This window comes from Cibotium barometz, chromosome 65 (genome assembly GCF_041138505.1).
Source record: "Cibotium barometz isolate CiBa-2024 chromosome 65, ASM4113850v1, whole genome shotgun sequence".
In the NCBI taxonomy this organism is placed as follows: Eukaryota; Viridiplantae; Streptophyta; class Polypodiopsida; order Cyatheales; family Cibotiaceae; genus Cibotium; species Cibotium barometz.
The window spans coordinates 27,893,809-27,906,889 of record NC_141110.1 but is presented as its reverse complement, the minus strand read 5'-3'; the positions used below and the strand labels follow the sequence as shown (position 1 = coordinate 27,906,889).

Below are 13,081 nucleotides of genomic sequence, written 5' to 3'. Positions count from 1 at the left end.
TGTTTTTATCATTCCTCAGAGCACATGTAATACCTGTACTTGGTGAAGCTGTTCAATCAAGCGCAATTTCTCTTGCTGTACCTCCTCTAGTTCATTCAACCTTTGGGACGCTAAACTCTATACATCAACCAAAGGAGGTTATTAAAAAAAAAAAACATTACCATCTTCATTCTTCTTTTGCAAAGATGTGAATATGCAGAACTTCCAATTCTGACATACTTTGGCCTCTTCTACTGCGCCCTCCAAAACACTGGTGCCTGCGAAAGGCTTTTCTTCAGTTCTGTCACTAGCCTCACACTTAACCCCTCCTAAATACGAAGGCTTTCCTAGAGTTGCATCTTTTTGATTTCTCAATGATGCAATCTTCTGCCTTGTCCTCTCAAGGTCCACGATAGTTTCTTCCAGCTCACCTTCCAATCCAAACCAGAGTATATTAGCTGAATTCAAGTATAGTAAAAGAGGGATTGTGCCAATTCAATGACTGTAAAAAATGACAGGCAACGCAATACAAATTCCACAGTAATGGCAACCATTGACTTCACCCAACTATGTGCTACAACATCCCTAGATTTCAATGTTTTTGGACCTTATTCTGATTACCACCATGGGCCTTTGCTCCTTGATAAAGGCAATGGTAGAAGCCACCAAGCTGATTTCCTGATTTTGATGATATGCTCATACCAAAGAGCATTGATCCTTCCCTTTTAGTAGCAGAAGGAAAATGTCCCTTTTAGTAGCAGAAGGAAAATGTAGTATTGCCACTTCAGCTTGCTTGTATACAAGCTCCAAGTGAGATACTAAAGAGATGAGCTGGTTGCCCAAATACAGCTTTGATAGTATTAACAAAGACTTGCTTGCAACTTGTTACTTTCCTAACAAATGTGTCAGCACATAGAATCGTGAGCCTTGGTATGGAAAGACTTTAAAAAAGACTATGGCTACCTGTTAACTGCTTCATCTCGACTTGATCCCGTGCAGTGTTCTTGCGCCATAAGCGAACCTGTGATGCAAGATCTTTGTGCTTCAAATGAAGTGTATCCATAGCTGACCTCAACGATACTACTTCTTCTCTCAAGTCATCATGAATCTTTTGCATCTGCTGTCCAACTTCTAACCAACAAACCCGAAGTTAGATCCCGATTACTACATTGCAGTACTGTTTACACCCAACACTCTTGGTAACGATTGCGTGAAGCATCCCGCCAACTTGTAGCTTATACATCACAAAAATTTGTACCCTCAAAAACGATCGACCCTTCAAATACTTTGGGCATGCTAACTACATGTCTACCATAAACAGAAAATTAAGCTTAAGACAGGCCTAAGTCAGGTAGTCCAAAAACTTACCATCATTGGGCAGCTTGTGTTTAAGCACTTGAAAAAGTTCCTCTCTGTTCGCCCGCTGGGTATTGATTGCATGAACCAGATGCTCCACACTTTTCAGTGAGGCAGACTGGTGAGACTTGATAGCTAACTCAACTGAAACAGTGTCATTGCTTTCACTGCTGCTCTCAGTTGCACCTGTCTCAAGCAATCTGTGAAGAAAAGCTTCCTCGGGAGGAACACAGGTACTGATGGCATCTGCCAGTGAAATAAACTTTTACCATAAGCTGGATTTCACTTCCCTTAAAGTACAGACAAATTTTCTTCGGTTCCGTAGTTGGAAAACTTGCCTTTTGAAGAGATGGAGCGATCCAATGCTTCTCCCTTGCCCAGGGGAGGTGCACGCACAGCAAAAAGCTCAATCTTTTCAGACAACTGTAGCAAGGCGCTCATTTTAGGTTAATTGCAGGACACGTTATTTAGAAACAACAGAAGCTGGAAGACATGTTGCAGCACACGGCAGCACTTCCATGTTCCAACCTTATGCAAGGAGCTAGCTACTCACTAAAGACATCTCCATATCACAATTAGAACCTGAGCTAAAGCAGAAAGCTGCGAAACAAAACCTGGAGATGGGAGAAAAGTTACAAGAGCTGACCAGGCCCCAGGCATTGCGAACTGAGTGCAGAGAGCTTTCATGGGAGGCCTGTTTGTTCTTAAGCTGACTAAACTTGCTCTCTAACGCATTGATTTCACTCCTTTGAACATCTAGCTGCTGTTCAAGCTTTTGATTCTGGTACTGCAGCATCGCTGCATCCACCTGCAACACAACTCCACGATCTAGCTAGTTCAGGAAGATGGTGTGACGGCCAGTTTCATTTCAAAAAGTGAAAAAGGGCATGCAAACTACGAGGGAGACTTAAAGCATATTAAGTTTCAGGAAACAGAGCACTGACTATGAAAACTGTTAACCTACACGGTTTCCTCACCCTGGCCTAAACGTCAAGTCACCTTGCCTTAATTCGTTGTTTCTCAGTCTAACCTCATTCAACATTCTGGTCTGAGATTAACCTTACCCTAACTACGCTTCCGAAGCATTCCTGGAGCGGTGTCTGTGCTCCAGGTGTGTCTGTGTAACCTAGGCAAGAAAAAGCATGGTGATTCTGGCCCGTTGTTAACCTTACCACCGTAATTAATATTCCCAAGACCTGAGCAGACGAAAACCCTTATGGTTTCGGTTTTTTTATTAAACCATAACCTAAATCATACGTAAACCGAGGACACAGCGTCTGCGTGACCTATACAACGGAAAACCAGGAACAACATATTGTTTATACTTAACCTGAAAAAGCAGCGACCACGCGACCTACCATAGAAAAGGAGCCACAGTTTTTTCTTACATTCAAGCATTTCCTGGCTGCGGTATTCTGCTGTGCGGGACATCAATGACATGGTGGTGATGGATCTGTGTGTTTAAGGAGAGGTTTTGGTGCACTTTCAAACATGGAGATGGAGGGAAAGGCATACCTTTTTGTCGTCGGCAGAGAGCTGCTTCTTGAGTGTAGGAGAGATGGAGCTGTGGTTGAGATGGCGTCGTTTCCGCTCGGGCTCTTCTGTACTACCCATGGTGCTGCTGCCCCGGTGCGGTAAAGGGGCATGATACTTCCCCACAGACTCCAGTTCGCCTCTGGGGGGAGAAGGAAGCGGGGGAGGGTAGACCTGGTAGGGTGTACAGATTCAACAGCGAACGCAACACTGCTAAGGCAAGGGTTTGCGAGCAAAAGGACGCTGTTTTTCTCTCCCTCTCTTTACGGAGGGGAACTCATAGGTTCCGAGATATAGTGAACCTTTGAGAAAATATTTACACTCCTGCTAATCAACGATCAAATTAATCGTATGATTAGCCCCATTAACCTTTTTTTCTTGGAAATATATTTATATCTACAAGAAACTCCTTTACTAAAAGTTCAAGCCTATTCTAGATCCTTTATATTACAATTGAGTAGCTTACATAAAAGTTCACATCTCTCATCTTCTCAAACAAAGGAAGACTTGCTCCAAGATACATGGTATCCCAGTTGCATACATGCTATCATGATTACTTTGGGTGGCAGTTTCTCCAACACTTGTTTGCCCATCCACACCTTCACCAGTGGGGCTTGGTGCCCAAGTGGTTCTCGATAAAAGCCACAAAGGTGTAACTGGGATGTTTTTCTTTGAGGTACCATCTTCTTGTCTTTGGCCCATTTTTTGGGAGCCTTGGCTTCACATCATATCCATAACACCAGAAGTCAGGAGACCTAGTATGTACAAGAGTCTACTGCCCAGCAAATCGACTGATCCCAACCTGTAGGGAGTATATAGCTTGGAAAATGTGAGCATTATTAGACTTATTAACATAGTATATGCACCAACACAAATGAGAACATTTATACATCCGCTCAATCACATCTAGACCAGTGGGCTCCCCTTTCTGAAAAACTATACTGTTCTTGGAAACCCATATCTCCCATAAGCAAGCAAATCTAATAATATTGAATAACATACTAGTAACATCCTCAGTATCCACCCCCCTTCCAAGCACCCAATCTCCCCAAAGACCCTAGACTCCTAAGGACTTGGCTACCCATTTCCCAATTCTAACCTAGGTTTCCCAATTTCCCAATTCTAACCTAGGTTTCCCAATCTCCCCAAAAGACCCTGGACTCCTAAGGACTTGGCTACCCATTTCCCGATTCTAACCTAGGTTTCCCTAATGGCAAGACATTCCCAGAAAGCATGCCTCCCATCTTCCAAGGTTGTTTTGCATCTGGGGCAACATCCTGAGGTGAAGTTCCTTTGTAGAAGTTTAGTCCCAAGAGGTAGGGCCAACATGCAGACTCTCCATTAATAAGACTACCTAAAATTTCAAGGGAATGTTTGCCTCCCATATATGTTTCCACCTCTTCCTCCAAGTCCCAACTTTCCAGTTTACTTTACAGGCCCTATTACAATATTCAATATTCAAATCACTTTTCCTCAGTTCCATGTATATGACCCTGGTTGTCCCTTTATTCAGCTTCACTCCATTGAGCCACATCCAATCTTTTATCCAGCAAGAGTCATCAAAAGCAAATACCCATACTTTTTTAATTTCTACCATCATATGTCCTGCTAGCTGTCTCTCTCTGGGAAGTAGATCAAACTCTGTGACCAATTGATCATGCTCTTTCCAGCTTGCCACCAGTGACCAATCCCAGCAATCAGCTAATCTCCTCAACCCTTTAGCAGCTTATTTCTCCAATTGAGTCCTAGCCAACTGCCCTTCTGAAGAACAAGTGAGTCTTCCACCACCTCTTTGAACATTCTTGACTAAACCTCTTCTTGATGTAGGCATTTGGGAAGAAGAAGAGCAATTCTGGCAGAAGCATGAGTGGGAAGATGCAGGATACCCAGACCTCCTTCCACTTTAGGCATACTTAGCTTATCCCAGGCTAATTGTGTTACCACTCTCCTATTGCTGCTCCTGTTTCTCCAAAGAAAGTCTCGTACAAGGCCTATGATTATGTTCCACTAGGTTTTGCCAAACTTGATAACTGGGCACAAAAACATGATATAAGCATTTAGCATAATATTACAAATGATTAATCTATCATGGAATGGAATCCTTGCTTCTTCCCATTGTTTAAATTTATGGAAGAATCTTTCTAAAGCCCAATCAAATATTTGTTTGTTGGTAACCTCCACTCTAAAAGGGACTCCTAGATGCCTAATGATTTGGCCTCTCCTAATCACCCTCACAGCCCCATCTTTCCATATCAAAGTCATTGTCTTTAATAAGGCTAATTATTTTGGATTTCTGAATATTGCATTTGGAGCCATGAGCATCAACAAATTCATGAATTATGGACAAGGCATGTCTCACATTATCATTGTTTGCCTTAAGGAACAACAGATAGTCATTAGTAAAGCATTTGTATTACTAGTTGCTCCCCACTCCTCAATTTTAGTCCAACAACTCTTCCTTTCTCACTAGCATCTTCAAGGGAGTGTGAGGTAATGGCAAAAAGCAAGGGGACAAGAGGACAGCCCTATCTTACTGACCTTCTAATTTCAAATCCCCCTACCAACCTGCCCATTTAGGAGAAGTCTGGAGAAGCCCCCCAAAGAGAGGGTGAAGATGTTGGAGGCTATCTTGAAGCCAAACCCCAATTTTTCCATTACCCTGCCACACAAGACCAATGAATCCTGTCACTCATAAGCCTTTTCCAAGTCCAAGCTGGAGCATTATACATTTCTGGTCAATTCTTTGGGCTACATCTCTCCCTATTATTTTTTCAGCAAGTATATTGTCATAGATGGATCTTCCCTTTATAAACCCATATTGTTTTTTGGACATAGCATCCTAAAGGACACGAGAGATTCTTAGTGCAATGACTTTGGCAAGGATTTTGTATAAGACAGTCAACAGAGTAACAGGTCTCCAGTGGTTGAATATGCTACTACAGGCAACTTGTTTAGGAATAAGCTTCACCACTCCTTCTTTAAGGTATCTGTCTAGGAATCTAGAGCTGAATGCCTCTCTGCAAATGTTCTAGACTATGTTCTCAAGGGAAGATTAAAAATTCTACTGAGAGCCCATCCCATCCTATAGATTTTTCTTTACCCAATTTGAGAAGGGCTACCCAGCATTCATCAAGTTCCACTTCTCTCTCCATCCATCTGACCTTATCAATGTCAATTATTTTATTTACTAGGTTTAAAAAGGTTGTTTTCAGCTATGAACCTTCTTCTGGACCCATCTTCTTTCAAGCTTAATGTAGACCCCAAATCTAACCCATTTCCTTGCGACCTATCTCCCCCAGCTCCTGCCCATCCTCATCCTTAATATGCCCTACCAAGCTCCCTACTGTCTTTGTCTTCGGTTAACTTAAATAAGTATCTATCACGCTTCTTCCTAGAGGTGAAGGTTCTCCTTCTGAGGGCCCCAAGGCTAAAGTTAGCAAGTTCGTCATCTTCCTCTTTAAACTTAATATATAGATTAATCTCATCCTCAGTAAGCTTGCCTAATTGTCTTTTCTAGCATCTAGCTGCTCACTCTAGATTTTCCTTTTCTTCTTCCTCTGAAAGGCTCTTAGTTATCTTATTAAAATTCAAAGATGAATTATAGATAAATTTATTTTATGTATGAGAAATATTTAAATGGTAAAAGAGGAATCCCTATGACAATTGGAATTCAATCATTTATATGGGAAAAGAGAAATTTCTAGCATATTGAATTAATAGGTATTTTAATTTAGATGAATTTATATTATGAGAAATATTAAATTAATAGGTATTTTAATTTAGATGAATTTATATTATGAGAAATATTTGATGATAAAAGAAGAATTCCCATGACATTTGAATGCAAATAATTAAATGCAAAAAGAGGAATTCCCATGGTATTTGAGATCCATGAAATCAAATGGAAAGAAAAGGAATTTTTAGTATAATCCAATTTATGATTATTCATCAAAAGTGGAAATATGGGTAGAATTGTTTTTTGTAAATCCCATGAATTCTTTTATTCAAAAGAGGAATATTGAATATAATCTAATGATACCATGCATGTCCTTGGCAAAGGATCCCCATGCTCCTTTATTGTTGACTCTACTTATTAGTCTTCCAATGGCCTCTTCAGTATACATGATGAAAAGCTCATCTTTGAGTAGGGAATTGTTGACCCTTAATTTCCTGGTAGGAAAATGATATTCTTCTCCTCCCAATCCTTCACATGCCATTCCCATTTCAGAGGCATGTGATCATATAGGGCACAGGAATTATCAATTTCGAGCTTCAAAGTGTGAGGCACCCAAGTTGCTTATTGACTCAAAAGACCCTATCTATTATGGAAGAGGAGCCAAAGTACTATAGGCTAAAATAGGTGTGTCTAGGGTCAACGCCCCAATCCCCTAGGCTACACCCATCTACGAGACCCATTTTGCCTCTCAGCTCCTCCCACTTCCTTTTTTCCTGGCCCATCAAAATAGTGCTTCCTCCACTCCTATTAGAGAGTTTTTCCACCATGTTAAAATCCCACGTCAGAATGCAAGGACCATGAATGTTCAGGGCAGATAACCAATCCCATAGAGTCCCCCTCTCTTTATAATTATGAGCTCCATAGATATTCACAACCCATATTCTCTCTCCCCCTAATTGGTTCTCTACAACTAGGGCCCTGCCATTAGAGTGGTTGGCAACTACACAAGGTTTCAAGGATTTCTTTATAATGGACATCACCCCACTATATCCACATCCAACTGCCCCCCCATAAAGCACTACACAGTCTTTGAATCTATCCCTCCTGACCCCTTTCAACCCAAGCAAATTTTGTTCTTGTATAGCTCAGATGGAAAGCCCCCATTTTTTTACTAAACCCCAAAAGGCTACATCTTTCTTCATGTCTTTGATACCTTTCACATTCTAAGCGCAACCCCTAATCTCAACCTTGTTATTCATGCAAGGGAAATTTCTTGGACCATCTCTACCTTCATCAGGGGTTAGTTTTTTAGTGTCTTTCCAGGCTGATTCCACCTACTAATCAAATCTTTCACCAAAAGATGTCTCACTCTCAATTCTTCCAATAGGGCTAAAAGGGTTAGAGTACATCAATGGACTAAGATTACTAGGATATTTGTTGCCAACCCTCTCTCTAATTATTGGTTTATTCTGGGTCCTCCTATCTTCCTCCTTAGCTAATCTAAGACTAGATTTACTCTTTGGCTTTTCAATAACTCTGGTCCACCCTCCTTCAGCTTGTCCACTTTCCTGAGGATCCAATAGCCCTTTCCCTTTTTCTTCAATCCTCTGGTTTTCGAGACAAAACTCCACTTCATCCTTTTTTATGTCCCCCCCCCCCCCCCCCCCCCCCCCGGCGGCAAATCTACTACCTCCTTTTCTTCACTATTAGTTTTAACTTGAGGCCCTCTTCCACATAATTTGGCTATGTGACCAAAACCCCCACACTTTAAAGCATGCCCTTGGAAGAGGGCCAAGTTTATTTTGCAAAGTTCCCCCAGATCCACTTCCATAGATTTGGAGGTCTCAATACTAGTATTCCAGGTGATGCAAACACTATTCGCATGTCGACTAGAGTCATCTTCTTTTGGAATGTACAAGGTCGGACCCAAAGAACTAGCTAAATCCCCAAGCACCAACCAAAGCCAAGGAGGGAGGCCGATAAGCTCAACCCACGTACTCCTTTAAACTTTTGTTAACATCAAAAAGAGGGTCAAAAGGTACTACATGCACTAGTTTTTGGCCCATAAATAGAGGAGCCCTAGCAAAGATATCAGAGAGAGCTTGCCCTTTGATGAAAAGGACATTAAAGACCCCCTTACCAAGATAAAATACCTGAGAAACCACCTTTTCATGAAAAATATCCTCTTGTATCCATCTTCCAAGTTCTACCTTAGATGGCAGTCTACCAAAACAGAAGATAATCATGCTACAAAGCGAGAACAAGTTTATCTGCCTTCTTACCAATTCGACAGGGACCCTTGCACATACCTTAGCCTTGGCGGACTGTGTTCTGAAGCAAGTCTAGGGCTCAGTCTAGCAGCAACCCAGTTTGGATGCATTCTCTTCGCATCCATGGTGTCATCCTCCTTCTTGTCTCGTGGAGGAGCACTTCATGGCCTTGAGCTCAACTTGATCCCAATTTCCCCAGTCGTGTAGCTCTTCATGCACCCCAACATTGCTCGCCCCATGCACCCACTCCTCCTCCATGACTACTGCTCGACTTCCTGCATGCACGACGTATAACAGCCATGCACCCCACTAGCCTTACCATGCAAACTCGCAAGAGCGGAGTAATACCCACATTCCCACTCCTTTCTAACGTTCTCCCGTTCTCAACCCCCGCTAAAGCTCATTCTTAATAAGCCCCTATCCCTCTGAACCCTATTTTGCATCGAGTACATAAACTTTTTTTCACTTATATGTTCCCTCACATCCAAACACATCTTGTTTTTTTCTTTTGGGAATAATAATTATATATATTAATATTAACATCCCTTTACAAAATGTCCTTCTAGATTAGAGACTTAACAGAGACACCTATTCAACAGGTCAAATTTACACCAAAGACTTAGTCCCATTTTCTATTTAGCATATTACATACTAGGTCCCCCATATTACATACTAAGTTCCACATTTCATCCTCCTGTACAAAGGAAGAGCTTCCCCATGAGAAATGGAATCCCATATGCATGTATGCATATGGGATCCCATATGCATACATGCAATTAGACGCACATCATATGTGTATCCCTTGGGTGACTGTTATTCAGTCTCTTCTTCTCCTTTAATCCATATTTTCACTGTTGGCCTCCTTCCCAAGGGATTTTCCACCAAGGCCATGAAGATCTCTTTTGGCTTCTTATCTTGTTTAATTAGATAAGAACATACGTTCGAGCAAACTCATTTATGAAAGGTTTACTCATCGGCCAATCAAACCTTCTAAAATTGGTAAGTGGACAAGTGTGTGTTGAACTCCATGCAAAGCAACATCTCTCTCTCTCTCTCTCTCTCTCTCTCTCTCTCTCTCTCTCTCTCTCTCTCTCTCTCTCTCTCTCTCTCTCTCTCTCGTATATTTAAGAACATTGTAAGAGCCTATACTCTCAAGATGATGTGAGAGAAGGATGCTCGAATTTGACCCCCTTTCCCACACTCCCTCTCTGTTTACTAGCGAAGATATTAGGGCATGCCTTAAGAAAATGTCTAATCGTAAAGCAATACATATACATCAAACTACTTAAATGGATATACGAGATGACTGACGACTAGTGAATTTATGACATGTTCAATCTAGCCTTACTTGCATGGATGCCCAACAAATGAACCACAAATTGGATTAAGCCTCTCTACAAAGGAGGAACAAGAATCAACTGCACTATTATGCTTGGCTCTACCATGGGTGCCCAACGAATGGACCACTCACTACAAAGGAGGGAACAAGAACTAATTGCATTGTTATGCTTACCAATGGCTAGACTCTTTAAGACTAACATGGAACGTAAAGTTAGGATGTTGACAAGAAAACAATAAGTGAGCCATGCTTTTGCCATGTAGACTGTTTAACACTATTGGTCATTTTCAAGTGCTTATGGAGGAAAATAGATTTAATGGCATGCAGACTGTTTAACACTATTGGTCATTTTCAAGTGCTTATGGAGGAAAATAGATTTAATGGCAAAGTACTATACTTCTCCTTTGATTTAAGAAAGCCTTTTAACATGGTCCCAAGAGACAGACTCTTTAGAGATGGATGGAGGAACTTAAATTCCCACCCACGCTTATACATCACTACAAATTTATAAGCAGGTCAAGTGCCATGTACAAATGGGAGACGTTATCTCAAAGATACTTAGCACAATGACACAAGAGTGAAGGAGGGGTGCCCTCTCTCACCAATACTTACGGGACGTTATCAAGGAAGTGAAATGCCAAGTATGAGTGGGAGATATTATCTCAAAGATACTTAGCACAATGACATTGGAGTGAAGGAGGGGTTCCCTCTCTCACCAACACTATCTCAAAGATAGTATCTTTGATACATTATCGCAAAGATACTTAGCACAATGACATTGGCGTGAAGGAGGGGTGCCCTCTCTCACCAACACTTATTAGACTTGCGGTAATGGTATGTGTCATGCCCCCATGCCAGCTATCCTAGCTTTGTGAATCTAGCCTCCTGCAAAAAATGTGAGAGAGAAGAAGAAGAACTTAAAAGTAGCTAAACAAAACCTAGCTTGGCATACCATGTTTATGTTAGAAGTCATCTCCTGTCTATACATATACACCAGGGTCTCTGTTGTGGGTGTGCCCGCCCGTATTAGGTGTTTTCTCATTTTTCCCCACTTCATATTTTTTTTCCCATTTTTCCCTATTTTTCCATGGTGTGGGAAGCTGCCCCATGCTGGCAGGATAATCTAGATGCAGGCTGAGTGCTGGTTGTTGCTGGCCGACTGGAGCAGGCCGACTTCACATGTGCACTTTTTGTCCATTTGCTGCTAGCCGACTGGAACAGGTGCTGGTCGGGTGTCCACCGCAACCGGTCGGCTACCTCATCTACAGGCTGACTGCATCTATGGGGCCATATAAAATGGCCCCATGGCCTCCATTCCATTGTATCGTAGTTTCGGGATTTTTCTTATGTATTTAGAGCACAGTTACACGCCTCTCTCTCTCTCTCTCTCTCTCTCTCTCTCTCTCTCTCTCATTGCTTTATTTTTTTAGCACTTGCTCTTGTGTTCTCAGATTTTGTCATCATCTCCGCTACATATTCTGACATGGTATCAGAGCTCTAGGCTCTTGATAAATCTTGGGAATTGTGTGAGCAAGAGGGGGACTGTTGTGTTGCTGATTGGACTCTTTTGGACTGCTCGAGAAGAGGAGAAGCAAGAGGAAGGCGAACTGATTTGCTGGACAGCCACTTTTGCAGGTGTAAGTTTTTTTTCCCATCCACCCACCATTTTCAGTTACTTCCCCGCAATGGCACATTTACTTGAGATGGCTGAGAATCATGTGAAGATCACGACACTCCCCACGTTCCCAGTAGACCATCAGTTAGACGGGAACAATTACGGCATATGGATGATTAAGATGGAATATGTTCTGGAGTTATACGACCTTGCTGATTTCATCGTTGTTGGGGTTCCATGGTCGGAGGTAGAGGAAGGGGAGTTACTGTCGATTCGAAAGGACCACGAGGCACAGGCACAGTTATGGGATCGTGTCAATGCCAAGGTCCATTCATTCATCTTACTCAATTGCACACTCAATTGCACAGTGCACGTAATCAATCATATAAAGCATATGACGTTGGCCAGAGGTATATGGCAGCATTTGGCTTCTCTTTATAATAGGGTATCGCCCATGAACAGGATTTCCTTGGAATTACAGATGCAGGTTATGAACCCTGCAAAGTCATCGACGATGTGGGAGCACATTAACAAGCTGCAAGGAATTACAGATACAGTTTATGAACCCTGCAAAGTCATCGACGATGTGGGAGCACATTAACAAGCTGCAGGGAATTATAGATGCAGGTTATGAACCCTGCAAAGTCATCGACGATGTGGGAGCACATTAACAAGCTGCAGGCTCTTCAGCAGGAAGTTCTTTAGGCTATTGCTATCGCATTTGCCTACTCAGTACAGCATTCTACTCTTCTTTGATTACCAGTGGGCAAGCTCAGCACCATCACTTGGGAGGAGCTTGTGCCTATGGTCTTGGACCAAGAGGAAAGATTCACGAACCCTCCACACGGCGGAGGTTCGGAGGCCTTAACTGACCAACGGTCGAAAGGCCGGAATAACAAGAAGGGCAAAGGGAAGGCTTCATCAGAGAAGTCTTATGAGAAGAAGCTTGATGCAGACCGAGAGAAACTGAAGGCCGAGAGGTCGTGCAATGATTGTGGTGAGAAAGGCCACTATTGGAGGAAGTGTCCTAAGCGGACTGGGAAGAGTGCTGATTCTTCAGCCTCAGCTACAAAGACTCCAGCATTTGTGCACTTAGAGATGATGGACTCAGATGCTTCATCGTCTTCGAGCAAGGAGGCAGTTGGCTTCACTGCAAAGGATACCCGAGAGTGGATTCTTGACAGTGGTGCTTCCAGGCACATGACTCCTTGTTACATTATTGGCCCTTTATGGTCTATTGGGGACGCCCATTGGACCATTGTGCCATGCTTGTAATTAGTATCATGAGTGATGTCATATTAAATACTACATTG

At 42.3% G+C, this 13,081-nt stretch overlaps 1 protein-coding gene across 2 annotated transcripts in view; it reads right to left on the bottom strand.

The window, feature by feature from the left end:
• The window catches only part of LOC147603127 (E3 ubiquitin-protein ligase BRE1-like 2), a 70,468-nt gene extending 67,272 nt beyond the window's left edge, over positions 1-3,196 (bottom strand). Inside the window, exons 1-7 of one of the 2 annotated variants that reach the window (XM_086797368.1) lie at positions 2,851-3,196; positions 1,982-2,143; positions 1,674-1,758; positions 1,348-1,581; positions 943-1,110; positions 220-410; positions 34-117 (exon numbers count right to left, since the gene is read on the bottom strand). In XM_086797368.1, the coding sequence (XP_086653494.1) occupies positions 34-117; positions 220-410; positions 943-1,110; positions 1,348-1,581; positions 1,674-1,758; positions 1,982-2,143; positions 2,851-2,949 (1,023 nt within the window). In that variant the 5' untranslated portion in view covers positions 2,950-3,196. The remainder of the gene's footprint in view (positions 1-33; positions 118-219; positions 411-942; positions 1,111-1,347; positions 1,582-1,673; positions 1,759-1,981; positions 2,144-2,850) is intronic. The other variant, XM_086797369.1, reaches the window with a different exon arrangement.
• Between the last annotated feature and the right edge of the window lie 9,885 nt (positions 3,197-13,081).